The sequence below is a fragment of the Dermacentor albipictus genome, chromosome 7 (assembly GCF_038994185.2).
Source record: "Dermacentor albipictus isolate Rhodes 1998 colony chromosome 7, USDA_Dalb.pri_finalv2, whole genome shotgun sequence".
NCBI lineage: Eukaryota > Metazoa > Arthropoda > Arachnida > Ixodida > Ixodidae > Dermacentor > Dermacentor albipictus.
The window spans coordinates 76,718,541-76,744,811 of NC_091827.1; the positions used below are offsets into that span (position 1 = coordinate 76,718,541).

The 26,271-nt window shown below is 49.2% G+C and overlaps 1 protein-coding gene across 3 annotated transcripts in view; it reads right to left on the reverse strand.

Annotated features, from left to right (window-relative positions):
* Positions 1 to 26,271, reverse strand: part of LOC135899082 (neprilysin-1-like) — a 72,926-nt gene that overhangs the window by 24,351 nt on the left and 22,304 nt on the right. For 2 of the 3 annotated variants that reach the window (XM_065428342.2, XM_065428341.1), the window contains exons 5-7: positions 19,496 to 19,807; positions 12,541 to 12,771; positions 386 to 679 (exon numbers count right to left, since the gene is read on the reverse strand). In XM_065428342.2, the coding sequence (XP_065284414.1) occupies positions 386 to 679; positions 12,541 to 12,771; positions 19,496 to 19,807 (837 nt within the window). The remainder of the gene's footprint in view (positions 1 to 385; positions 680 to 12,540; positions 12,772 to 19,495; positions 19,808 to 26,271) is intronic. The other variant, XM_065428343.1, reaches the window with a different exon arrangement.

Below are 26,271 nucleotides of genomic sequence, written 5' to 3' on the forward strand. Positions count from 1 at the left end.
CTGTGTAAAGTAAATTCCGCGGTTGACAAAGGAAAGCATCCCCGTTTTGTTTTGTGTTTCACGCACTTCAGAAGAAAATCGCAGTTGGCCTCGAATTAAAGCTTCGCCCTCGGTTGCACCTGGTCTTGCGTTGCATCAACCCAGCCCCATCCCCTTCCCGTCACCCCCCCCCCCCGGCCGTCTCCATGACCCATAGCTACTCTTGACATTACAATCTCGCAGTGTTATCGAATTCGTATCTTATCAGCTCCGACTTGCTCCCAGGACGGCTCTAAACACCGAGCTGGCGGAATTCGAAAACGTCCGAAATAGAACTCCAGTATAGGCCTTGAGGCCATGACAATGGCCTCGGGCATTCCATAAACGCCTCACTGCATCCACTGACCTTGTGCTTTTGCAGTGCGTCAACCGACGAAGCAAAGGTGTCGTGGTACGCAGTGGCCAGCTCGTGACTGGTGATGGGCGCCGCATAGTGCACCACATGCCAACCCATGACGAGTTCGAAGTCGCGTGGCGACTCGACGATACCCACGAGCACCTTCTTTACCAGCGGCCAATAGTTTGTGCTGAAGCTCAGGTTGGCCAGCCTCAGTGTTTGCCATGGAAGCTTGGCGAGAGCCTCCTTCAACGCCCCCATGGCCTTCAAGATTGAACGCTCGGTGGTATTGCTGAACAGTACCTGCGAAACACGCGCGAAACATTAGGGGCGAGCTCCACCACTGGGAAAGCTGACGCCACCGTCGGCGTGACGTGGCAAGAGGGATCACGTGGATACAGCGGACGCGTCGGCTGCTCCGGGAGCGCCAAAGCGAGCTGAAAACGAAAGATTAAAGTCCCAGCTGCGCTGCCATTCTGATTAAGTGGTGAGTCTTTACGGCCTTGGGCGTCTGCTTGACAACACTTGAAAGTACTATAATAGGTAGTGGCTGCCTTTGGAGGCGTGCAGCATGGTAGGCTACTGCTCGGGGCCGCAGTGCGGGACGTACACAACGGAGCCCGGTGTGAGCCTTATTCGCACGTAATTAAAGTCCCAGCTGCGCTGCCATTCTGATTAAGTGGTGAGGCTTTACGGCCTTGGGCGTCTGCTTGACAACACTTGAAAGTACTATAATAGGTAGTGGCTGCCTTTGGAGGCGTGCAGCATGGTAGGCTACTGCTCGGGGCCGCAGTGCGGGACGTACACAACGGAGCCCGGTGTGAGCCTTATTCGCACGTAATTAAAGTCCCAGCTGCGCTGCCATTCTGATTAAGTGGTGAGGCTTTACGGCCTTGGGCGTCTGCTAGACAACACTTGAAAGTACTATAATAGGTAGTGGCTGCCTTTGGAGGCGTGCAGCATGATAGGCTACTGCTCGGGGCCGCAGTGCGGGACGTACACAACGGAGCCCGGTGTGAGCCTTATTCGCACGTAATTAAAGTCCCAGCTGCGCTGCCATTCTGATTAAGTGGTGAGGCTTTACGGCCTTGGGCGTCTGCTAGACAACACTTGAAAGTACTATAATAGGTAGTGGCTGCCTTTGGAGGCGTGCAGCATGATAGGCTACTGCTCGGGGCCGCAGTGCGGGACGTACACAATGGAGCCCGGTGTGAGCCTTATTCGCACGTAATTAAAGTCCCAGCTGCGCTGCCATTCTGATTAAGTGGTGAGGCTTTACGGCCTTGGGCGTCTGCTAGACAACACTTGAAAGTACTATAATAGGTAGTGGCTGCCTTTGGAGGCGTGCAGCATGATAGGCTACTGCTCGGGGCCGCAGTGCGGGACGTACACAACGGAGCCCGGTGTGAGCCTTATTCGCACGTAATTAAAGTCCCAGCTGCGCTGCCATTCTGATTAGGTGGTGAGGCTTTACGGCCTTGGGCGTCTGCTAGACAACACTTGAAAGTACTATAATAGGTAGTGGCTGCCTTTGGAGGCGTGCAGCATGATAGGCTACTGCTCGGGGCCGCAGTGCGGGACGTACACAACGGAGCCCGGTGTGAGCCTTATTCGCACGTAATTAAAGTCCCAGCTGCGCTGCCATTCTGATTAAGTGGTGAGGCTTTACGGCCTTGGGCGTCTGCTAGACAACACTTGAAAGTACTATAATAGGTAGTGGCTGCCTTTGGAGGCGTGCAGCATGATAGGCTACTGCTCGGGGCCGCAGTGCGGGACGTACACAACGGAGCCCGGTGTGAGCCTTATTCGCACGTAATTAAAGTCCCAGCTGCGCTGCCATTCTGATTAAGTGGTGAGGCTTTACGGCCTTGGGCGTCTGCTAGACAACACTTGAAAGTACTATAATAGGTAGTGGCTGCCTTTGGAGGCGTGCAGCATGATAGGCTACTGCTCGGGGCCGCAGTGCGGGACGTACACAATGGAGCCCGGTGTGAGCCTTATTCGCACGTAATTAAAGTCCCAGCTGCGCTGCCATTCTGATTAAGTGGTGAGGCTTTACGGCCTTGGGCGTCTGCTAGACAACACTTGAAAGTACTATAATAGGTAGTGGCTGCCTTTGGAGGCGTGCAGCATGATAGGCTACTGCTCGGGGCCGCAGTGCGGGACGTACACAATGGAGCCCGGTGTGAGCCTTATTCGCACGTAATTAAAGTCCCAGCTGCGCTGCCATTCTGATTAAGTGGTGAGGCTTTACGGCCTTGGGCGTCTGCTAGACAACACTTGAAAGTACTATAATAGGTAGTGGCTGCCTTTGGAGGCGTGCAGCATGATAGGCTACTGCTCGGGGCCGCAGTGCGGGACGTACACAACGGAGCCCGGTGTGAGCCTTATTCGCACGTAATTAAAGTCCCAGCTGCGCTGCCATTCTGATTAAGTGGTGAGGCTTTACGGCCTTGGGCGTCTGCTAGACAACACTTGAAAGTACTATAATAGGTAGTGGCTGCCTTTGGAGGCGTGCAGCATGATAGGCTACTGCTCGGGGCCGCAGTGCGGGACGTACACAATGGAGCCCGGTGTGAGCCTTATTCGCACGTAATTAAAGTCCCAGCTGCGCTGCCATTCTGATTAAGTGGTGAGGCTTTACGGCCTTGGGCGTCTGCTTGACAACACTTGAAAGTACTATAATAGGTAGTGGCTGCCTTTGGAGGCGTGCAGCATGGTAGGCTACTGCTCGGGGCCGCAGTGCGGGACGTACACAACGGAGCCCGGTGTGAGCCTTATTCGCACGTAATTAAAGTCCCAGCTGCGCTGCCATTCTGATTAAGTGGTGAGGCTTTACGGCCTTGGGCGTCTGCTAGACAACATTTGAAAGTACTATAATAGGTAGTGGCTGCCTTTGGAGGCGTGCAGCATGATAGGCTACTGCTCGGGGCCGCAGTGCGGGACGTACACAATGGAGCCCGGTGTGAGCCTTATTCGCACGTAATTAAAGTCCCAGCTGCGCTGCCATTCTGGTTAAGTGGTGAGGCTTTACGGCCTTGGGCGTCTGCTTGACAACACTTGAAAGTACTATAATAGGTAGTGGCTGCCTTTGGAGGCGTGCAGCATGGTAGGCTACTGCTCGGGGCCGCAGTGCGGGACGTACACAACGGAGCCCGGTGTGAGCCTTATTCGCACGTAATTAAAGTCCCAGCTGCGCTGCCATTCTGATTAAGTGGTGAGGCTTTACGGCCTTGGGCGTCTGCTAGACAACATTTGAAAGTACTATAATAGGTAGTGGCTGCCTTTGGAGGCGTGCAGCATGATAGGCTACTGCTCGGGGCCGCAGTGCGGGACGTACACAATGGAGCCCGGTGTGAGCCTTATTCGCACGTAATTAAAGTCCCAGCTGCGCTGCCATTCTGATTAAGTGGTGAGGCTTTACGGCCTTGGGCGTCTGCTTGACAACACTTGAAAGTACTATAATAGGTAGTGGCTGCCTTTGGAGGCGTGCAGCATGGTAGGCTACTGCTCGGGGCCGCAGTGCGGGACGTACACAACGGAGCCCGGTGTGAGCCTTATTCGCACGTAATTAAAGTCCCAGCTGCGCTGCCATTCTGATTAAGTGGTGAGGCTTTACGGCCTTGGGCGTCTGCTTGACAACACTTGAAAGTACTATAATAGGTAGTGGCTGCCTTTGGAGGCGTGCAGCATGGTAGGCTACTGCTCGGGGCCGCAGTGCGGGACGTACACAACGGAGCCCGGTGTGAGCCTTATTCGCACGTAATTAAAGTCCCAGCTGCGCTGCCATTCTGATTAAGTGGTGAGGCTTTACGGCCTTGGGCGTCTGCTAGACAACATTTGAAAGTACTATAATAGGTAGTGGCTGCCTTTGGAGGCGTGCAGCATGATAGGCTACTGCTCGGGGCCGCAGTGCGGGACGTACACAATGGAGCCCGGTGTGAGCCTTATTCGCACGTAATTAAAGTCCCAGCTGCGCTGCCATTCTGATTAAGTGGTGAGGCTTTACGGCCTTGGGCGTCTGCTTGACAACACTTGAAAGTACTATAATAGGTAGTGGCTGCCTTTGGAGGCGTGCAGCATGATAGGCTACTGCTCGGGGCCGCAGTGCGGGACGTACACAACGGAGCCCGGTGTGAGCCTTATTCGCACGTAATTAAAGTCCCAGCTGCGCTGCCATTCTGATTAAGTGGTGAGGCTTTACGGCCTTGGGCGTCTGCTTGACAACACTTGAAAGTACTATAATAGGTAGTGGCTGCCTTTGGAGGCGTGCAGCATGATAGGCTACTGCTCGGGGCCGCAGTGCGGGACGTACACAATGGAGCCCGGTGTGAGCCTTATTCGCACGTAATTAAAGTCCCAGCTGCGCTGCCATTCTGATTAAGTGGTGAGGCTTTACGGCCTTGGGCGTCTGCTTGACAACACTTGAAAGTACTATAATAGGTAGTGGCTGCCTTTGGAGGCGTGCAGCATGATAGGCTACTGCTCGGGGCCGCAGTGCGGGACGTACACAATGGAGCCCGGTGTGAGCCTTATTCGCACGTAATTAAAGTCCCAGCTGCGCTGCCATTCTGATTAAGTGGTGAGGCTTTACGGCCTTGGGCGTCTGCTTGACAACACTTGAAAGTACTATAATAGGTAGTGGCTGCCTTTGGAGGCGTGCAGCATGATAGGCTACTGCTCGGGGCCGCAGTGCGGGACGTACACAACGGAGCCCGGTGTGAGCCTTATTCGCACGTAGTAGCCGCAGGACAAGGAGCTGCGTGAAGCTTGGCTCGCGAAACTTAGAACCGGCAGACAGCCATCGGCTATAACTCGGGTATGCAGCAAGAGCAGACGCGAGGAGTATTTCTGCTACGGCGCCGGGGCTGCGCGATGTTGGGTAAGTAGCAGAAAACGCGCACTGTGACGCTCTTCCGCGCCCGCTGCCCGGCTAATGTCATGACCGTTTGGTCAATGAACTTGTTGATGCTAGATACTGGAAAGTTCACTGGAACGGAAAGGGAGCGGTAAGACGCACATTAAAAAAAGGCATGGAATATGGTCATGTTGGCGTCATGAATTAATGCACTGGATTGCGAGAAAGAAACAGAGGGAAATCGCACGCCGAGAAGGCCGATGAACATACAGTGCGACGCAACTTGAGAAATCATATAGAAATGTCGAAGAATTTAGAAGACAAAAAATATTGAATCGTCGCGACGGCACGTCACAGTCGCCGTAGCTAGGCGTCGAAGTCTCTATAACGAAATTTTTGAACAGCTCTGATAACGTCCACGCAACAATGGTTGCTTGTGTACTGTCAAATTCTCATTTGCTGCTGCCCAAAGCTCACGGTACGGTGCGAAAACGCGCTCACAGCGAAAGCAAAATATTGTGCGCGGACATGCATGCAGATGCGCAGTCGGTCGCTGCGAACCCATGCGATCGCTACATTGAGGCTTCATTCTGTTATGCTCCATTTGGGTATACAGACAACCCACTATGAGAACATATTTCACATAGTTTACTCTCAACGTTTGCCTACCTTTCACGCAAAAAGCTGGTTCGGGAGACTCCATCGCGGCGATCGCGCGCAGTGGCGTTCATTGTACACATTCGGTAAGGAGATAGCGTCTAGCTGTAAACAATTCTGTGCTTTCAGTTTACCCAAGATTGCCCCAGTTTGCCCATCGACATCAAAAACTTCCCTCGTTTTTAGAGTACTTACAAAAATGTCCAGGAGGGCTGCCGCGTGGTGTTTTTATTGAGCGCGTAAGCGAAACCTATGAGGAGTGCGCCGCGTGATCCCTCATTATATTACGCAAGGGAGGCGCTTCCGACAGATGGCGACTACGTAATTCCTCGCCCCCAATATTTGATCCAGTGGCAAGGAACATGGAGCACGGTTACGAAAGTTCAGCAGAGGCCTGCCTGTCCTTCGAATGGAGGATGGTGATGGTGATGACGCTGAGTGAATCGCCCTTCGAAAGGCAGGTCAGCATATATTTTTTAATTCATATGCAACTTTAGTGTGATTATATGAGTTACAATTATTATTTCCATTCTTTGCTGTGTAGAATAAGCACCTACTACAACGACCTGCTATGTACCAATTTTTATTCGAGATAATTCTAGTTCTTCCCAACTTGTTTTAAGGCGTTAGCATTTTTTGACAGTCTGTAAACAAAAGTTTGACAAAAATTTTGACAATCTGTAAATAGCAAACAAAACAAAAAGAAGAAAGCATGACCTTTACTAAGTTGCAACTATGCATCAAAAGCAGAGATTGTTGTAATACAATGTGCATCTGTTAAAGCGTATTGAGCGGACAAATTTCTTGTACGGATTTACTATTTAAATAAAATTGCGGCATTGTTCACGAGGCTTTTCAGAAAGGCTTACTCAAATGTTAGTGGTGTACTTCAGACGAGTGCATAACGTATAAATTTTGTCAATTTTAGATGTATATTTAGGTGAAATTTATAGAGGGATCTTATTATTCTTTATGGCTGAGTTAGAGAGTTGTAAACTAGATACTTGTGTTTATTGAAATTGTGCGAGTTTCTCTAATTACTTTAAAAGCTAACTAAGATGTGAATTCGCTTCTTGCAGTTACGCGATTTTTCATTTATTCTCTTAAATGCAACAAACACGATCAATATTGATGTTTGCTTCCGTCGAAACACGATTTACTTGTTCCGAAATATCTAGATTGGAGCTCCTCAGATAACGCTTGTTGCAGGTCAGACTGGACAACAATATAACCGCCCAAGCATTCCGTAATGGTTAACCGTAGAGAAGCTGGAACGTGCGGCCTCGGTTTTTATCACCGGGTTAATCCCGACGGTTCATTAAACGACGGTTTGATAGGCTGCCGGATCATCGCTACGCAGTTGCTGCTTGCGCTCGGCGGCACGAGCCTGTTCTTATGCCCGGGCTGCAGCATCAGCACGGCGTGAACGAGCTCGTTCCCCGTTCTGCTCGCGGAATTGCTGATCGAAAGCTGCCTGCTCCTCCGGAGTACATATGACGCGTGGCCTACTCGTTTGAGAGCTGGAAAAAAGCTGCTGCGTGCTCGCTCGGCTGCGACAGATAGCCAATCGCGCGCCTAAGCCTTTTTTTTTCGCTCGTGTTCATGGGGTTGCGCCGGAATTTTTCGGTATACAGGTGACGCACGAAGGGACGAATCGGTAAGCCATATACAGCTTCGCTGTGAAATGCATAATTTGATCCTAGAGACGTCAAAGAATGCTCTTGTGGCAGTCAACTGAGAGATCGCTCCGCGAAGCTATCTAACGGTGATGACCTGCCCAATTAGACTTGCTTGAGCTCTTTTGCGTGACACCGTTCCGACACAGGAGTGTTTCTTTATTCTGGAACTACCTTCTCAAAAGAATGTGTGCTACCTTGTATAGATATCGTGCGCCATTTAGATACACCTTCGAAATAGTAATTCAGGGGCTTTTTCCGTGCACAAACTTACAGAACGGCATACACCAGTTAACAATTGCTGGAGAATAAAATGCTCAACGCTGTGCCACGGTCGCTGCTCTTGTGGAGGAGCTATGATTTTCGAAACCATGCCCCTATCTTGAAAGAGCAGTACATAAGGATGTGAGTTCGACATTAGATCCTTGCAGTAGCGTTGCTTAAAGGGACCCTGAAATGTTCTGTACAAATTTTGCAGGCGCTTAAGGTGCAGCTACAGTAAAACATTTGTTTCTCACAATAGCAAACCTACGGATCCGGCTGCACTGGCTCTGCCGCCTCTGCGTCCTGATTTGATGTCGTGTCGTCTACCTACGGTGTCTTGTGGGAAGCGTGCGAACCCCTGCACCCTCTCTGCTAGCAGCCCGGACGTCGATCTTGTCCAAGCAGCGTGCATTGGGAGAGGTCTGTCGCAGAGCCGAATCGCTGCACAAGTGCGGTATTGCGGTAGCAATCCTCCGGCATCAAGTGACGGCCGCAAACACGTAGATCCTGGCGTTTATCGCATACCGACAACTCCAATGGGCTGCAGACACTTTGCTCTCCTGTTGCCTTGCAGACGGTCATGGTGTTGTAGCTTTTCACATCGCCAATTGCTAGATTTGTAGCAGACAACCAACGATGGTGATTCATGGCACTTGCGATAAGATACTTGAGACCAACACTGACCGGGCAGTTCGCGGCAACACGGCGAACGTTGTAACAGAAGCAGACACTCTCTGCGTGCCGAAAGTGCTTGAGTGTAGTGATAATTATTGATGCGTGCTCTCTTTCTGTCAGCTTTTGTGATCGAAACAAGTTAACCAATATTACAACTATTACGAGCAACGTTTTAGAGCGCAGCACTGGGACGCCCGTTCCTCTATAGAGTGTCGGCATCCCTCCGCATAACCGAGCGAAGGAGCACAGCGAAGGATGAAAGAGGGAAGGCTGAGCACAGCGGGGGATGAAAGACTGCGATAGCGAAGTGAGCTCGAGGACGAAAGCGGAGCAGGAGGGCATGGCGAAATGCGTGAGAAGAAAAGCGCAGCGCCGCGCAAGACGGGCTCTGCGACGGCCACCGCTACGAGGCAGCGCCAGAGTAGCCCGCTGTCGTCTGTTCATCGATGACGCCATCTATAAGGTATGCGGCGAGCCCGTCCACCGATACCATATATGGAAGCAAAGCGCTGTATGAGCGGAGGTCTGTCTACGGCAGCTACTGTGAATCGCGCCCACGCCTCACCCACGCACTGGCTCTCGCGCTCTCCCAATTAGCCATGCAGTCGCGCCGCACTTCGTTCTTTTTGCAACGTGCCGCATGAGACACATTATCCACGCCATCCAATATATCGCGAAATGAAAACACGTATAGAGCTGCGCTCAATTCCAGATGTAGCAGCCGTCGTCATCTTCCTCGGCGAGATTGGAAGGAAAAGGAAGAATGAAAAAGCTTCTTCGACTCCTGCCATCTCAGGTCTTTCACTCGCTGACTCACACATTGTTGCAGTGGACCTAACTTAGGTGGGACGCGGATGTGATCATACGGAGAGCACGACGTTATGTACGAGGCCACGAACTAGAGACCGACGACCAGCGCAGAAGGTCTCGCCACTGTGCAGATTCACCTGTTGTCCTTTTGGCCATAAAGCTCTGGAGCCTGATTTACTGTGGTGGAGGCCGTCTTGGACATTGGGCGACCTCGTAGTGCGCGAGGTTCCTCCCTGCTGTTTCGGCACTATCTACAGAGGTGGTCGAGAGTTCCAAGACGTCGTAGACGCACCCCAAATTCGATGCTAAAATAATTCGGTCAGTGTCGTTCCCTTTGAAGCCGGCAGTCAAACATGCCGCAGAGTCACTGTTGATGGTCGGTGACCCTTGCCGTACGACAAGCTGCTGGTTCTACGCCACTGACAGGATTGTCGGACAACGACTTGTCGTGAACACAGAGGCAGAGGTCAGTGCCGTTCATGCCACACGACTAGACTGCCAGCTTGCAAAAAAAAGCACGCCTATCCAAGCAGCCAACAGCTCTTCTATCAACACAATATGGCCAGCGCTCTCTTACCGTCGACTTGGGTCTCTGCCGCTCCTTCTCAAGGGTGTTCATTGTCGCAGTCGTACTTGTACGGCTATACTGGGTGCAGATTTTCTGACGTACTTCGCCTTTAGTGTTGACTTCCGCGGTCGTCTCCTCATTGACATGACGGCTAGGATGTCTATGCAAGGCATCCTCGCGCCTATGACATTAATCACTAGAACGGTAGCACAGATACCATCATCTGCGTACATCTCAATTTTGTCAGACTTGCCAGCCATCACGAAACCTTCCAATTTTAAGCTGCCAGTACGTCACAATGTAATGCGTAACGTTGTCACCACAGGCCCCCGAGAGTTCTGCCGATTCGGATGCCACTCTGGTGACCATCTTGCCATCGCCAGGAGAGAATTCAACCACATGCTGCGACTGGGTACTTCCGTACTTCGTCGAGCAGTTAGTCGTCAGGAGAGGTATTCTGTTAGAGTCCACCTACTGGACAGATCCATTTCGTCTGCTATTTAAGTTCTGATTGGCTGGGCTGCGCGTCCGCAGCAACCAGGCGCCACGGCCAATCAGCAGTTCAGCAGTAGACGAAATGGACATGTCCACTAAGTGGACTCTAACAGAATAGCTCCCCAGCTCTCCACATGGTACCAAAGCGTGACCCAGGGGATTGGCGCCCATGCGGAGACTTCCGTGCGCTACACGCACACACCGTCCCTGACCGCATATCTACTTCCTCATATTCACGATTTCGCAGCCAAACTAGCTGTATATATATTCAGCAAGATATATTTGGTGAAGGCCTACCATCAAATCTCTGTCGAGCCAGCGGACATCACCAAGACTGCAACTGCAACACCATTCGGGCTTTTCGAAATCTGCATGCCGTTCTGGCTGGGAAACGCTGCTCAGACGTTACAGAGGTTTTATGATCAAGGCAACCTGGGGACTTCTCTTCGTCTTTGCATACCTGGATGATCTCTTGTGGCTAGTACTTCCCGTGAGTGGCATGGCAACCATTTGTGCCTGCTATTTTGTCGGCTCCAGGAACACGGCCTCCTCAACAACCGCGTGAAGTGTGTCTTTCGTGTCCACGAAATTGAGTTCCTGGAGTACCACGTGACCCCGGAAGGAATCAGACCATTGGTAAAGAAAGTTGAAAGCTTGCGCGATTTCCCTAGTTCAACGTCACTGCGAAACCTCCGTGAGTTCCTTAGGCTGCTCAAATTACACCACCGTTTCTGCGAGATTAGCAGGAAATCGAAGAAGAATAAAGAAATAGCTCCTTAGGCTCCTGCCATCGGTCCGTATGGCTCACATGTCTTTCGGTCGCTGACTCACACATTGTTGTAGTGGACCTAACCTCAGTCAATATAGCGACTGAGTACCAAGTTGGGTAATCGTCGGCGAATTTTTTCGCCATAAAGTTGGAAAAATTATGACGCAACCTCGGTAGCCAATGAGGTAGCTCGCCCAAATCGTAGGTGCTACAGCTGGTAGCGATGTACATCTTTAAATTAAAAGCTGATAATAACTTACACGCTTTACACGGATCGCCTAAATGGGACACCTTATGATCATACGGACCTACCCTAACGGCTCAGTACGTTTGTACAATATCGCCAAAATCGTTTCGGGTCCCTTTGAGGCGCCGGCTGGTGGCATTCATGCGGTAGTTAGGGAGCCTTACACGCAAGTGCTGCATTTGCACTCCCTAGCTAAAGTTAATCATGGGCCTTAGCTATAGTGGTGGTGGTGGTAAAAACTCTAATTCGTCAACAGAAAATGATTTATGAGATTAGATGTGGAAAGTCATGATGGCTTCGTGAGGTGGCCGTCAGACCGTGTCTTACGGCGACTTCTAAAGCCCAGGTCACGGCCTGCAGTTGAACCGCGGATTCCGAGCTGGTCACCGCAGCCTCCCACTGCTCTCGGTTGGATAGCTGCCATTCGGCTCTAGGTTTGAGCTCAGGGCATCCGTGCAAGATGTGTGCTAAATCGGCTTTGTCGGCCTCGCATAGCGTACATTCGGGGGAGTGTGTCCCTGGGTAGACTATGGATAGTTTGTACGGGTTGGGGAAGGTGTGTGCTTGGAGTTGCCTCCACGTCGCCTGCTGGTTTTTGGTTAAGGAATTGTCAGGGGGTGGGTATTCGAGTCTTTCGCTATAAAGTACTGTCTGCGCGCCACTGGCGGAAGCGGGAGGAATCAAGTGGCGTAATTGAAACGTTGGAAAGTGAAGTTAGTGGGCAGGCAGTGTGCCGCGTCTCTCCTGCCTCCGAGCCCGGCCGTGCCGCAGCGTATAAATCGTTAGAGACCACAAAAAACGAAGTTGCGACTAAGTTGCACGAAGGCGCGCACCATCAGCGGACAAAGTCGGGCCGCCGACTACTTAAACGGGCGAAAGAGCTAAAGTATTTACTTTTAAAGGACGTTTTAGCCGCCCACTCCAAAATGTTAATTTACTTAGTCGCCGAACATAGGCCAAAACGGCAGTCTTTTAGATAAAGATGTCACTCATTCATTTATTTTAAGGCCTCCTTGGTTTTTTAGCACACCTACACAACATGTCGCCACCAATGCTGCTGCTCGCGTCACGCCACCTCGTATTTGGATGCGCGTGCATGCTAAAGTGAGGCGTTGCTCAATCTCTCGCGTGGATCGATCTCTCACCATGTCTGAGGCACCCTGCTGGTAATCTGGAAAGGTGACGCAACGCTGCTCGGCGCTCATGACCTCCTCCAAGGTGACGTTGCCGTTGTTGGTGTCGTTCACGCTGCCGTTGGCGGCACGCGCGTAGTTATGGGTCAGTAGAGTGAAGAAGTGGCGGAACCCCTCTTCTTTCCGATGCGAAAATCCACGGTACACAATGGCCTTCGTTAGTCGGGACGGTAAGATGGTCACCTGTGGGCGAGCGGTAATTGTTAACAACCAAGGGATCGATTACTTTTCGTCAGTTAAACTTTTCCATAGCGTACCATAGCTGAACCGAACTCAGCACAACGCTATTTACGGATCGCTGGCACACAAGTAGACCTGACCTGGTAGCGACTGAAAGGCCGGGCCCACAAAGAAGTTCGCACTCTGCACATTTTGTAAGGGAAAATTGCAGCCAATTCTGATGCAGGATATGTTATGAAAGAGGATGGCCGGTCATTGGCACAGAGCGCAACGAACAAGAGACTTTGTAAATACGGGTTTCGATCCTCCAAGACGACAGTATGAATACGTTGGAAGGCCTCAGAATGGCTATGAGTAATATATTGCTATGCTTTTCTCTGCGAGGTAGTTGCGGTACCTCCGTGCGTGAGGTGTTCCGTGTGGTTGCGCAGCAACGAGCACTTGCTCTAACACCCGCATATGCCTGCATATTAGACGCAAATAAACTTTGATGAATGGCAGTGTTTTCATCTCGTCGTCTCAAAATGTTTCCTTATGCGTTCTAAGCTGCAAGAGCATCGAGAAAATTGTTTTGTATTACTCTCGATAAGACCAGACAAATCAACGTGGAAATCGTCCTCCACCCTAACTTATTTTGTCACGCAACGCGAATGACAGTGCAACCAGTGGATACGACAACGAAAAGTAAACGTCTATTCTGAACGCTGTAGCAAGGCGGGCCGATCGGCGGCTGGGTAGTGCACAGACTTGTGTCACATAATACACGAACAAGGCTTCTTTTCATCTTGCTCTATCGAATGGGCCATCACTTATCATCCATTTGTCTTGGAGACAAACCATGCATCCCGGGAATGAATGTTATTTTTTTACAAAACAGCTACCAATCCACCCATCTAAGCATTTGCATTTTCTCCAAGGAAGCACTGACGAGTGCGGTGGGAAGCATTCAGCAACGGTAACGTGTATACCCTTTTCCCGGCTACATCTCTTCCTGCAAGCTGGTGTCGGCTGCGCCGCGCCGAGCCTGTAATGTCCATTGGGAAACTGGCCGAGCCACTTCTGTCCCCAATGCTCACCCCCTTCGTGGCGGTACCATTGCCGATAGCGGCGTGCGCGTTCCGAGAGAAGTGGAACGAAAAGACCATCCTGCACTTCGCTTTAGACACAGGTTCATTCAAGAACACCAAATGGCCGAAATGAATCTGGGGCAACAAACAGCACAACCACTTCCCTCATAACGCACTGCTCAGTAAAAGAAAACGATCAGTATGTCGTGCGCGTGCACTCTTAAGTAAGGCTGCTTCCTCGTTAGTTGATCGGCCATTGTTGGCGTTCTGACATGAATTATGACGTCGACGCGGGCTTCTTGGTAGATTTCTAAGTTTTAACAGTGCGAAAGACGAGGACAATTCAGTACCCGTGCGTGGCCTTGCTGTGACAATGATTCAATTTATATACCATTTGCAATGATACCATTTTGTAGATATATATATGGAGTGTGCAGTGTCAAACTTGAACGCCATCGCCTTGTCGTTTGTTTTTCGCGCTTTTAGTGAGAAAAACGAAGGACAAGAAAGCTTCTGTCAGTGATCTTGAGACTGGCATGCTTTAGTACAAACATTGATATTATTACAGAGCAGCACCCCGGTAGTGCTTTATGTAACCTTCATACTTCGTGCGCGGTTTCTAGTCTGCCAGAATGAAGCGACTGGCTCAACTCTCGATTCTTCGAAAAGCTGATCAAACCGCAGTGTATTGTGTTTACCGTGCAGAAGCCTCGGGAAAAAAAGGTGCACCTTAGTTAACGGCGCTCCGCTAACTGTGCTTTGACGTAGCTACTGTCCTCCCAGGTTTTCTTTGTAGTTGTGTCCGTGCGCCCCAAATTCGGACTAAAATGCCGAATCGCCATCTAACTCAAACCAAGTTGTTGCTGCGGCAAAACAATTTTACGATGGATATTTTTTCACCAAAGTCATAGTTTCCTGAAGAATACGATGTCCAGTCAGCACCGCAATTCAGTGACACTAAATCCCTTTTGTGGACGTTTTCTGGATGCCAATATCGTCCAGCCTCATTCACTGAAACTCAGAGAGTCGCAGTCAAGTATGAGAAGTTAGCGAGCTTACAGACCAGTATTTCGACGAATGAATGGCTGGCACACTTGACGTAAGAATGTTCGAAGCTGAACATCTTGTCATTAGCCCCAACGCAAACCAGTTACGAAGGATATTGCGGCTTTTCTGCACGCTACTAAAAAACTTCAAAATGGGGATGTTTGAAGTTCGGTGCGTGGCATACAGAAACCTAGAGCAATTGACACATTCACGAGTGATTACGTTGAAATAAATAATGCAGGGACATCGCACCGAAAAAAAAACTTTAGTGAACTAACAACATGACAACCTGTGCTTCAAAGGCACTGGCAATAAATAAATAAAACGGTACAGAAATTCTTATAATTGTCTACTAATTCGCAAGAAATGTTTGGTTCAGCTGCTACTTCGTTTTTTGCTTAGTTTCGCTTACTTGCTTTTCCTAGCTTATGCGCGTCTACCCATGGCCTTTCTGGAGGCAAAGAATGCTCAGGCTTTAGTAGACAATTGTAAGATTTTCTTGCAGCATCCGGCGTCTTCAGTGCTATCGTACTACTTGAGCTGGAACGCCGAGCACCAGCTCGCTTCGACGGAGCAGAGTGGTCGAAAGGGAACAGCAGCTGCCGCATCAGGGCGTGAGTAGTTGCCTGAAGGGAGAGTGCGTGGCCGCGATGCCATGTTACCCTCGCTGTCGCTCACGCAAGCCTGCATTATGCGCACGTTCCTTGTCCATACAAGCTGTCGCCTGCGTTGTGACTGCGCCTTGGTGAGACCCAATGAAAACGCACTCGCTTGCCCTCGATGTTTTCATAACTCGAGGGACGCTTAGCAGCGTTCCATTGGACATTGGGCCACCCCGAAATCTCAAGTCCGCCCACATCGAGACTTCAAGTTGGCCTACCCTCAGATTTTATTTTGGTCCGCCCCCAAAGTTCAATTTGGTCCACTGCCAAATTTAACTTGGCCCAGCCTCAGATTTCCCATTGGCCCACCCCCAAATTTAACTTGACCCACCCTCAGATCTGACGTTGGCCCACCCTCAAATTTCCGTTGGCTCTCGTCCGAATTTCGTGTTCGCCCGCCCTCAAGTTTAAGTTGGCCAACTCCCACATAAAAGTTGGCCAGCTCCCACGTTAAGTTGGGCCCCCCCTCAAATTTGAAGTTGGGCCACCCTCAAATTTCAAATTGGGCCACCCTCAAATTTCAAGACGGTGCAAATCATGTCTTACGGAGTGACGGGGCTCCCTTAAATGCAGCGGTTCCATCAGGTTTTTCTTTTTTATTTCCTTGAGTGCTTGTTCAAAGGGTGGCGTGAGTGTTACTTCAAGATTTGCGTGACCTAACGCACGGCATTCATTGGCGAAAGGTGTGAGCCCAGGTTTTTTGTCTTCGTGCAAGTTCACGCTGCGTCATCCTACACGCTGCATTTCGTCGTGACGATAAATGCGGAACGCTCTGCAAAGAAACGTCAAGCTGTGTTCGTTCTCCCTCCGTCACACAGGTCTTGAGCGTCCGACGGGCAGCAAAATTGGTACGTCGAATGTTTTCTCAATGATAATGTGGTGCAATGTTGTCTTTTCTGATAACTGTTGGATAGGGATACATGGTGTCGCATGGAATTGCGGATAATTCAGTGAAAATGTTTCTCATATGTTGTCGTACAGTATGACTCTGCGCTGGCCATAGTACTTTTCGTCCGCTGAAGCGTGTTTTGTTTGGCTGAGGCGAGCTTGCGGCTTGCCTAAGCCTCAAAAGAATAACTGCTGGCCTAGGGGTGGAAATGCCGGACGGTACATGAATTCAAATGTTCGCGCCAAGCTTCATAAGATATGACCTCACTATCACTGCCGGTTGTGACGTCACTTGTTGTTTTTTATTTTCTTGCGACAGAAATTATATGGACATCCAAACGCATTTCTGCCGGCGGCGTCGACGTCGCCGGGAGGTTCCGTATAAAGTCCAAGCGCGATAACACCGTCGCCGCGCGCCTTGCGCTGTATTGTGCGACTGAAAGCGTGCGAGAGGAGACGACTATCGCGGCTCAATCTCGCCCTGTGAAAAGGGACGGAAGTGGAAGGAAGCGTACCGTTTTCTTTGGCGCGCGAGGCACCTAACGTTTCAAGGCACCTATCGTGTCAAGGCACCTAACGTTTCAAGGCACCTAACGTTTCAAGGCACCTAGCGTTTCAAGGCACCTAACGTTTCGAGGCAACTAACGTTTCAAGGCACCCAACGTTTCAAGGCACCTAACGTTTCGAGGCAACTAACGTTTCAAGGCACCTAACGTTTCGAGGCACCTAACGTTTCGAGGCACCTAACGTTTCAAGGCACCTAACGTTTCAAGGCACCTAACGTTTCGAGGCAACTAACGTTTCAAGGCACCTAACGTTTCGAGGCACCTAACGTTTCGAGGCACCTAACGTTTCGAGGCAACTAACGTTTCGAGGCACCTAACGTTTCGAGGCACCTAACGTTTCGAGGCACCTAACGTTTCAAGGCACCTAACGTTTCAAGGCACCTAACGTTTCGAGGCAACTAACGTTTCAACGCACCTAACGTTTCGAGGCACCTAACGTTTCAAGGCACCTAACGTTTCGAGGCAACTAACTTTTCAAGGCACCTAACGTTTCGAGGCACCTAACGTTTCGAGGCAACTAACTTTTCAAGGCACCTAACGTTTCAAGGCACCTAACGTTTCGAGGCACCTAACGTTTCAAGGCACCTAACGTTTCGAGGCAACTAACGTTTCAACGCACCTAACGTTTCGAGGCACCTAACGTTTCAAGGCACCTAACGTTTCGAGGCAACTAACTTTTCAAGGCACCTAACGTTTCGAGGCACCTAACGTTTCAAGGCACCTAACGTTTCGAGGCAACTAACGTTTCAAGGCACCTAACGTTTCAAGGCACCTAACGTTTCAAGGCACCTAACGTTTCGAGGCACCTAACGTTTCAAGGCACCTAACGTTTCAAGGCACCTAACGTTTCGAGGCAACTAACGTTTCAAGGCACCTAACGTTTCAAGGCACCTAACGTTTCAAGGCACCTAACGTTTCAAGGCAACTAACGTTTCGACGCACTGGGTGGAGGAGAGGGGGCGGCGTTCTGCTCCGGCTGCAACTGCGCATATGGCTGCTGCGCGTCGTCGCGCGGCCGTATTCCGACAGCGATTTGCGTTGGGGGCTGAGTCTAGGTGCGTCGGCAGTTCGTAGTTTTGTGCCTGTTGTGTTCTCGGCGCTCACTCTGCGTTGCAGCGATAGACATCACCAAGGTCACTTCGCTCACTGCAACATTTCCTCACGCCAGCGTTTCGGCAGCGAGTGTCCGCTGTCACCAAGTGTGATTTGTTCGTGTTTTCTGTGCGCGCTGACACCGTGCTTGTTAACTTAGTCAGCAAGCGAATAGTTACAAGTTGATACGGCCGATAAGAAGTAGGTATGTACACTATGGCGGTCTGCTAATATGCTATCGAAGTCGACGCTTCTCCTTTCGGGCGAAACTCTGGCTTTTACATCGAAGCTGCCTATGGCTATCCTCCGAAAAAATCGTGGCGGCGAACAGAAAAGGCCTTGCGGCAAAGCGAACTTCGCTAGTGCTCTGTGGCTCTCAATCTAATGTAGGTATGTTGGGAAAGATCGCATTCAATTTGGCCGCAATGACGACTCTTTCATCACGCCAAGTTTCATTTACTAGTCATAATTAATTAGTTCCCGGTGAAGTTGTAAATATCGTGAAATTGCCGCTTGCTGTCAATACATGTGTTTCTACGGGAGGGAAACGGACAGCTCCATATTAATCGGCTAGAATAAAACTCTAGACTTTCCAATTAAGTTTCATTCAGCTAATTAACTAGGAAGTATGCTCAATCGCAAATGACAAACAAACGTGTTTTATACCGTGCACTCCTCTGGACGGCGCCCCGGTCGGCGCATATCGTCGCTCGCGTCGAAGCTTGGTATAACGGCCACCCGCGTCTAAACTGCGCTCCGTCGCAGCTGCGTCGACAAGAGCTGCGTCATGAAAACCCTTTGGTGGCAGCTCTGTGTATGTATGACATAGTGCGCGATGTAGTGCGCGCCTGATATTTCTTTGTATTTCGCACAAATGACGTATGCATGTATACTTATATCTATAGTTACATACCAAGAATACTCTATACCAACGTAATCTATACCACCATAGCAGTTTCACTGGTCAACCATCTTCACAGGGTGGAATGGCTCCTCAGTTTTGTTTTGATTGCTGTTAGCTGTCCCCCCCCCCCCCCGATACGTAGTTGGTAACGTTTGCAACGAGCCGCCATTTCCTTCACATGCGGGCTCCTATGGAAGCTTTGCTACCAGTTTAGCAAGGCTATGGAAGCCTTGCTACCAGTGGTACTGCTACTAATGCTAAAGGTTGTGCTAGTTGGTCGCTCGTTGGTTGCTATACTGTAACCTTGAAACATGGTTATAGCGCCAAGGAAGAGGAAAACAAACAGGAACTGCGCATTCTTGCGCAGTTCCTGTTTCTGACCAGCAGAAGGCTGCTGGTCAGAACTGCACAGGACCAGCGACTGTCCTGCGCGCTTCTTGTTTATGTCGCCGTCTTGCTCGGCGCTCTAACCATGTTTCACAGCGCCAGAGGCGTGCATACCTGGGAGGCATGCGTGGTACCGTGCTCGATAACGTAGTCCAGGAGGCTCGGCCAGCCCAGGTACTCCGAAAAGAACACCGTGGCTTTCAGCAGCGTGTCAGCGTCGGCGCCTTGCAGAGAGGGCCAACCGATACCGGCGTCACCCAGACCGGACCGCACCGTGTCCGTGTTGTCGATGTCTTTGGTCTCGACGACATCTAAGCAGGACTTTAAGAAGCGCAGCGTCTTCTGCAGCTCGTTCTGTCCCGTGGCCGTCAGGCTTGTGTTGCGCGCCGCCATCGCTATTTCCTTTCGGAACTGGAACTGGGCTTCCTGAAATTAGTTTCCGCCTTGAGAGAAAGCTTGGGCCTGAAAGTATCTGCTTGCACATACGTATACCTGAAAGTATACCTGTTTTCCTTCGCAACCAGGGCACAGAATTTGATTAGGTTTGTTGCACTTATATTGAACTGCCAATATTAATTAACTCTACGAAGCAATATTTTAGCTATACCGTCAATTGTTCTAGGAAAATTCTTGAAAAACACAGAAAATTGAAAAAAGAAATAGAACGATGAGCAATACAGGTAAAAGCGAGAGCCAACGTTTCGACAAGTAAACTCCTCATTTTCAAGGCGGCATGCTTTCCTCGGCACAGTATATATAGGTAGGGTTGTTTAAAAGTGGTGAGGGGGTAGGGTGAGTTGGCGAGGCAACGAGCGAGGGTGTGCTAGCGGCGAGGGTGCAGAATTTAAAAGAAAGGTGCGCTATTCAACGTCGGTGGAGGAATGTGAGGTAGTGCCATGTGTCAGCCGGTTGACTTCAAAACGCAAGCTCCCGCCTGCGTTTTAACTGCGCCTCGGTGAGGCCAAACAAAAACGCGCCAAGCGTCTCAAGGCGATCGCTTGCCCGCGAGGAGTTCATAATTCGAAGCCCTGCTCAGCGGCATTAATTGGACATTGATGTTTTTAACGCGACAGCGTTAAGGAGCTAGTGTCCCGGAAAAGCTGGTGTCATCGGTGTCAGGATTGGTGTCGGCGTCGGCGGCATTGGCCATGAGCGATAAATCCCGGGAGGCACTTCATGAATAAAAATAACTTGCAAGATGGGCTGGGTGGGAATCGAACCAGGGCCTCCTGAGTGTTTTTTTTATATTGTACACTCATGATATGGTGCCACCTCCTACCCATTGGCTGCGAGGGGCACGTGCCCAGTGATGTGCGCACTAGGCACACATTTAGTCAGGCGGAAGCGCGGAGCCGCCATAGCGTCGTGGAAGGCTGCTCGTCTTGGACCCTGGAGGTCCGGGTTCGACTCCCACCCAGACCGAAATTTACCTAATATTCTTCTCAAAGGAGCAACAATTTACTTTATTTACAAGATCCCGCCCTCCAGAGACATCCGACGCGAAATCGAGTGTTCTTTGAAGTGGTTTTACTAGTCGCCATCGTGCATTTCTGGCACGATCGTTCGGTCACGCTGCCAACTACAACTCTGGATTTTTGCGTAATGGGGCAAATAATGCCTGCGCATTACAGCACTTCCCCAAAGCGACTATAATGCTTTCGCATTTCCACACGTAAGTTGTCTTGAGTCTCTGTGCCGAAATCTTATTTTGTTGGAGCTTACCGATTTTCGTCAACCTAAGCAAAAAGAAAAACATCAAACTCCAATATTTAAATTCTGCTTCCTGGAGTCACTAGAATTTGACTTTCTTTCTCAAGTGCCGCAAATTTATTTCAACTTGGTTCTGCAGTTGTCTAATAGAGTCGTTGCTGCGTTTTAGACGAGTTTGGATTGGGTCAACCTTCCACATAAACGTTTCGCACGGTTTTTATTATAGCTGTAAAAGTGGTGCCGCGGTGCTGTTTCATGCATGGCAATGCCGGGAAGCCAAGGATTTCACAACTTTCCCTGAAAAGCCACGATCCTCGCGAAGACGCCTCGGGCCACCGCTGTCGAACCCAGGAGGAGGCGCCAGCGGTCATCCGCTCGGGGTCCGACAGCGATGCCCCGAACCACAGTGGCGCGGTCAGAATGTCTTTACAGGGTCGCGCACGTCTTGTCGTGTGGTCCAACAAGACCTAACGCTGAAAAAAAAAACTGCCGCTTGCGCTGCAACGTCCACTATGCGGTCTGACGGGCGCGTTCGACACTGAAATCTGTGGCGAGTCTGTCGTCGTAATGTGTCATTTCGACATGCCGTCTCACGAAAGCTGCAATTTCACCAATTTCCGCCCTGCGTATGATCTGCGTATTATGAAAAAAGTAAATAGCTAAGGCATTTGGATGTACGTTGCCGTATTACTTGCCGACTTGACAATCGCGAACATTATTACAAGGTAAGGGATACGTAAGTCAGCTCTGTGTGCGCATCGATGTCCACGTTTTGTATTGTATTATATCGGGTTTTATGGTGCATAAGCAACTCAGGCTATCATGCGCCAAACACATGATATAATTTATTTCAAAAATTGGGTATCCTCAGCGAAGGTCCTTGTCCGGGCAAGGACCCTGAGGAGCCCAACAAATCAAATGGAGACCTCAGCCTTCTTCTCAGGACTGAGAAAATGGGTGAGGTGCATCATAAGATGCGTGAAAAAACTGGGTAAGAACTTTTAGAATTAGTAGTTCTGTGATATATTATATTTCGTTTAGGATAGCTGGGTCTTTCAAAAAGCTAAAAACAGATGAAGTTCCTACGAGCGGGTTATCTCCTAAAAGTAGACTGGGATGGAAGGGAATGCATTCATTGTAAAATACAGTAAAATATTTTTTTCCTTAGCCGTTCGTTTTGTGTGCACGAGAATAAAATGTGATTTACAGTGAGTTCATCGCCACATTTCTCACATAAGGGTTTGTCTTGTTTTGTCAGTAGAAAGTTATGTGTTAGGTGTGTGTGTCCGATGCGCAGGTGGCATAAAATTACTTCTGTAAAACGTTCCTGATGCCTGCATGATGTCCAATCTCCCAGAATAGGTTTTACTAAATGTAGTTTGTTATTTTCTTCGCTATTCCATGTACACTGCCATTTTTCTTTAAGCTTATTTTTTACTAACTTCGTGCCATCTGCATAGGGTATATTCACAGTACTGACATCCTTATGGCAGGCTTGAGCGGCGCATGCGTCAGCTCTCTCGTTGCCTCTAATTCCGTGATGGCTTGGTATCCAACAGAGCTTAATTTCGTGTCCTTGTGTTTGAGCAGCTATTGTGTTATGGATTATATTTCCTATTAAAGGTTCCCTTACGTTCCTGGCTTTCAGTGTAGAAGATTGCAGTCGGACTCTCCATGTTCCGGCAATGACAGAGTGTTGCATCGTTCTTGAAAATATTCCCATATAACAAACATCATCGTTAGTGTTACATCATCGCGCGAAGTTCTATGGACCCTGGCGTGAGACGGAAGTCGCGGACCCTGGATAATTGTTTGTCGACTAATGAATATAAACTGCCGTCAGCCTCAATAGAGCAACGTAGCGCCAAGGAGAAATACACCAACTCCATTAAAAAAATACAAAAAATGATATTTTGAGGAAAACGCGCTTTTATGTTTCCACATTTACTACAAGAGCTTAAACGTTCCAATAAAATAAACACAATTTTGATTGCCCTCTTTGCATTGTCCCCCTAGACTATCACGAGGATTATTTTCCTTCTTCCCGATTCATTGCTCTATGCGGAGCTGCAGAACTCTGCTTGGCGAACCCGTTTCTACCAAGACAAGTGAGAGAAATCTCTGAAAACAAGTCTAATTTGATGCCATTTGTGCTCAGCTCCGCGTTTCATGATACATTTTAACGATTATCGACTGCGTGTGCGGTTTTGACAAGTTCAAGCACAATAAGGTAGAGAAAATCGCAGTTAAAACTGGCCAAACATCAACGAAACAGGCAAGTGGCACGCAAGGCACTAGAACAGCCCAGCCACTGAACATTTGAATTGACAACGAACAGACAAGTCATAAACTGAATGTATTTTGTATATGAAGTCGCATTATTCAATAAAACATGCACACACACCGACTGATACAGCAGCCAAAGGGACATGCAAATACAAACAGCATGTTCTTAAAAGGACGCTTTAGTGGGGGCCCAACTCCGATGCGGCCTATTCTAATACATGTAAAACGCGAAGATGATTTTCTGAGATAACCTCTGGACCCATTTTAATGAAATTTGTTGCATTTGAGAAAGAAAGCTATATTCTAGTGACTGCTGGAAGCGGAATTTCTATTTAGCGACTGAAATTTGTTAAATGCTTTTTTAATTCGAAAGTTTGAAAAAAGATACAGGCACGAAGTTTAAAAATTAATAGCGCTGCATCAAAAAAGATATCGCCGTTCTGTAAACGGCATACAATAGATCATTCAAAGCGGGCAAATTCGATATGTCAATTTATATGTTATGCGAATTTTTTACGTTTTGTACAAGGGTTCCGCAAAAACTGTATTTACATACTACACAATTTTTTTTAGATTCATGTGTAACCTATCAATTTTGTCCGCTTCAGATGTACTATCAGATGCAATTCACAGAATTGATGTCATTTTTACTTGCTGAGTTAGAGAGTTGTAAACATGATAGCTTCGTTTTCTGAAAATGTTCAATTTTCGCCAATTTTTAGTAAAAGCTTGAGGACCTAAATCGAAAATTCGGAACCAACAGTCACTAGATTTTAAGATATTCTTTTAAATGCAAGAAATCTCGTTATATTTGGTGCAGTGGTTGCTGAGAAAAACGAATTCTCCTTTTACATGTATATAGATAAGAGCACCCGAGTGAAAGATTCCTCTTAAATACCAGAATGCGCGGCTTTGGCGCCATATTTGGCTTGGTACTCCACGTCGCCACTGCACCACCATGTCGCTCAGGTTCTCCGCAATATTTTGACGCTAAAATCATAACAAAATATTTATTACTCGGTTTGCCATAACGCGCTCTAAACCCTTCAAGTAAATGCTATGAGTAACTGGAATTGGGGGGTATGCTTATGCATGCTTAGACAACTCCAGTGGAGTTTCTGCATGCTTTTGGGCGCAGGCGTCATCTGCTAGCTGTTTGCACTGGTCGGATCAAAAATACGCTGGCAGCTCCAAGACTCCGCGGACAGTCCGCCACTTTTGGTGCTCGAAAAAGTCAGCTTCGCCGGTTCGCCCGACAGGCTAAGGATTCTTTGCGATAGCAAATTATTAGACAGCTATACGCAGTGAGGTTAGTCGCTTAATCAGCTGCATAAACTGCTGCTAACATTCGCTTACCAACTAAATTAACAAGCACGCCGCCACGCGTGCATAGGCAAACACGAATACATCTCACTCAACGAGCGCGGACACTCGCTGACAGAATGTTTGCGTGATGAAAAGCGGCCGCAGCCGCGAGTGAACTCCCCTGCGTGCTTTCTCTCGCTTTAACGCGAACTAGGCGCACGAGGAACAGATGGACATGAAGCTGTCAGCTATATAAGGCCGGCTAGCTTTCGACCCCAGCGCAAATCGCCACCAAGCTGGGATGCACTCCGCAGCGCTCTGCCGCCGCAGCTGGAGTAGAAAAGGACATGCGCACTAACCTGCCTTCCCCTCCCCTCCTAGCGCGCACATCTCCCCACTCTCCCCTTGCGTGCTTGAGAAGACGTCGCGCGCCATCCCAGCCTGCCTCCCTTGCGAGCGTCAGAAGACACCACCGCACCAAGCCATCATACTTCTGCTCACCCTCGCAAGTTTTTCGCTCGCACCTAAAGCATACGGCACGTGGCCGCGATGCTATCGCACTTGCACTTAATTCGCACTTAAGTTACACTTAACTTCGCGAAGTGCGAAGGTTGTGGGTTCGGTTCCCACCTGCGGCAAGTTGTTTTTTCATCCACATTAAATTCCATTATTTTATCGTTTCTTTATTTCATTTATTAAGCACAAGTCATTTCCCCTATGGTGTCCTTGGTGTCAGTGGTTGTTGGCTTCTTATAAGACTAATAAAAATCGGGCCCCTGGTTAACCACCTTTCTTCTCGTTTTTTGCACTTAATATAAAACATCAAGGCGACGCCGATACCGATAACGATGGCGGAAATTCGCATTGACTCTCCGTATAATTGCTATTACAATAAAACGAACGCGATTCCGACACCATTCGGACTGGTTGGTGGAGTTTCCGAAGCTTTCCGAGAAAATAGAATGCGAGGCAGCAATCCCAAGCAGTCCGGAACTGTCACCAACTGCTAGTAGAAGAGGCACATTGCCTCCGTAATCGGCCCAGTTTAATACTACACTGCCTCAAGGGTCGCCCTAGTTTACTACTACACTGCCTCCGTAATCGGCCCAGTTTAATACTACACTGCCTCAAGGATCGCCCTATAGTTTGCTACTACACTGCCTCCGGAATCAGCCCAGTTTATTACTACACTGCTTCAAGGATCGGCCTAGTTTACCACTACACTGCCTCTGGAATCGGCCCAGTTTATTACTGCACTGCCTCAAGGATCGCCCTAGTTTTACTACATGTGGGGTGGTCCCAGCTTTAATTACAGCATCTTCGCAATCTGCTAAATTACGTCGAGAAACAGACGGGCAGAAAAGAAGCCGTGGAGGGCAGGCAAGAAATCTTCGCTTTGAAAAAAAAAAATGAGCTGGCTTAACTGCTCATCCACGCAAGGCGAAGCATTCATAGTTGGAAAGAGAATGGTTCTTATGAATATCAACTGTCCTGCAGCGAACAGCTAATGCTTTTTCGACGTGTTGCGAACTCATGGGGAGTAGAGAGCATGGTGTTTGTTGGTGGTGTGGCATCCGCTAATTAAAGCT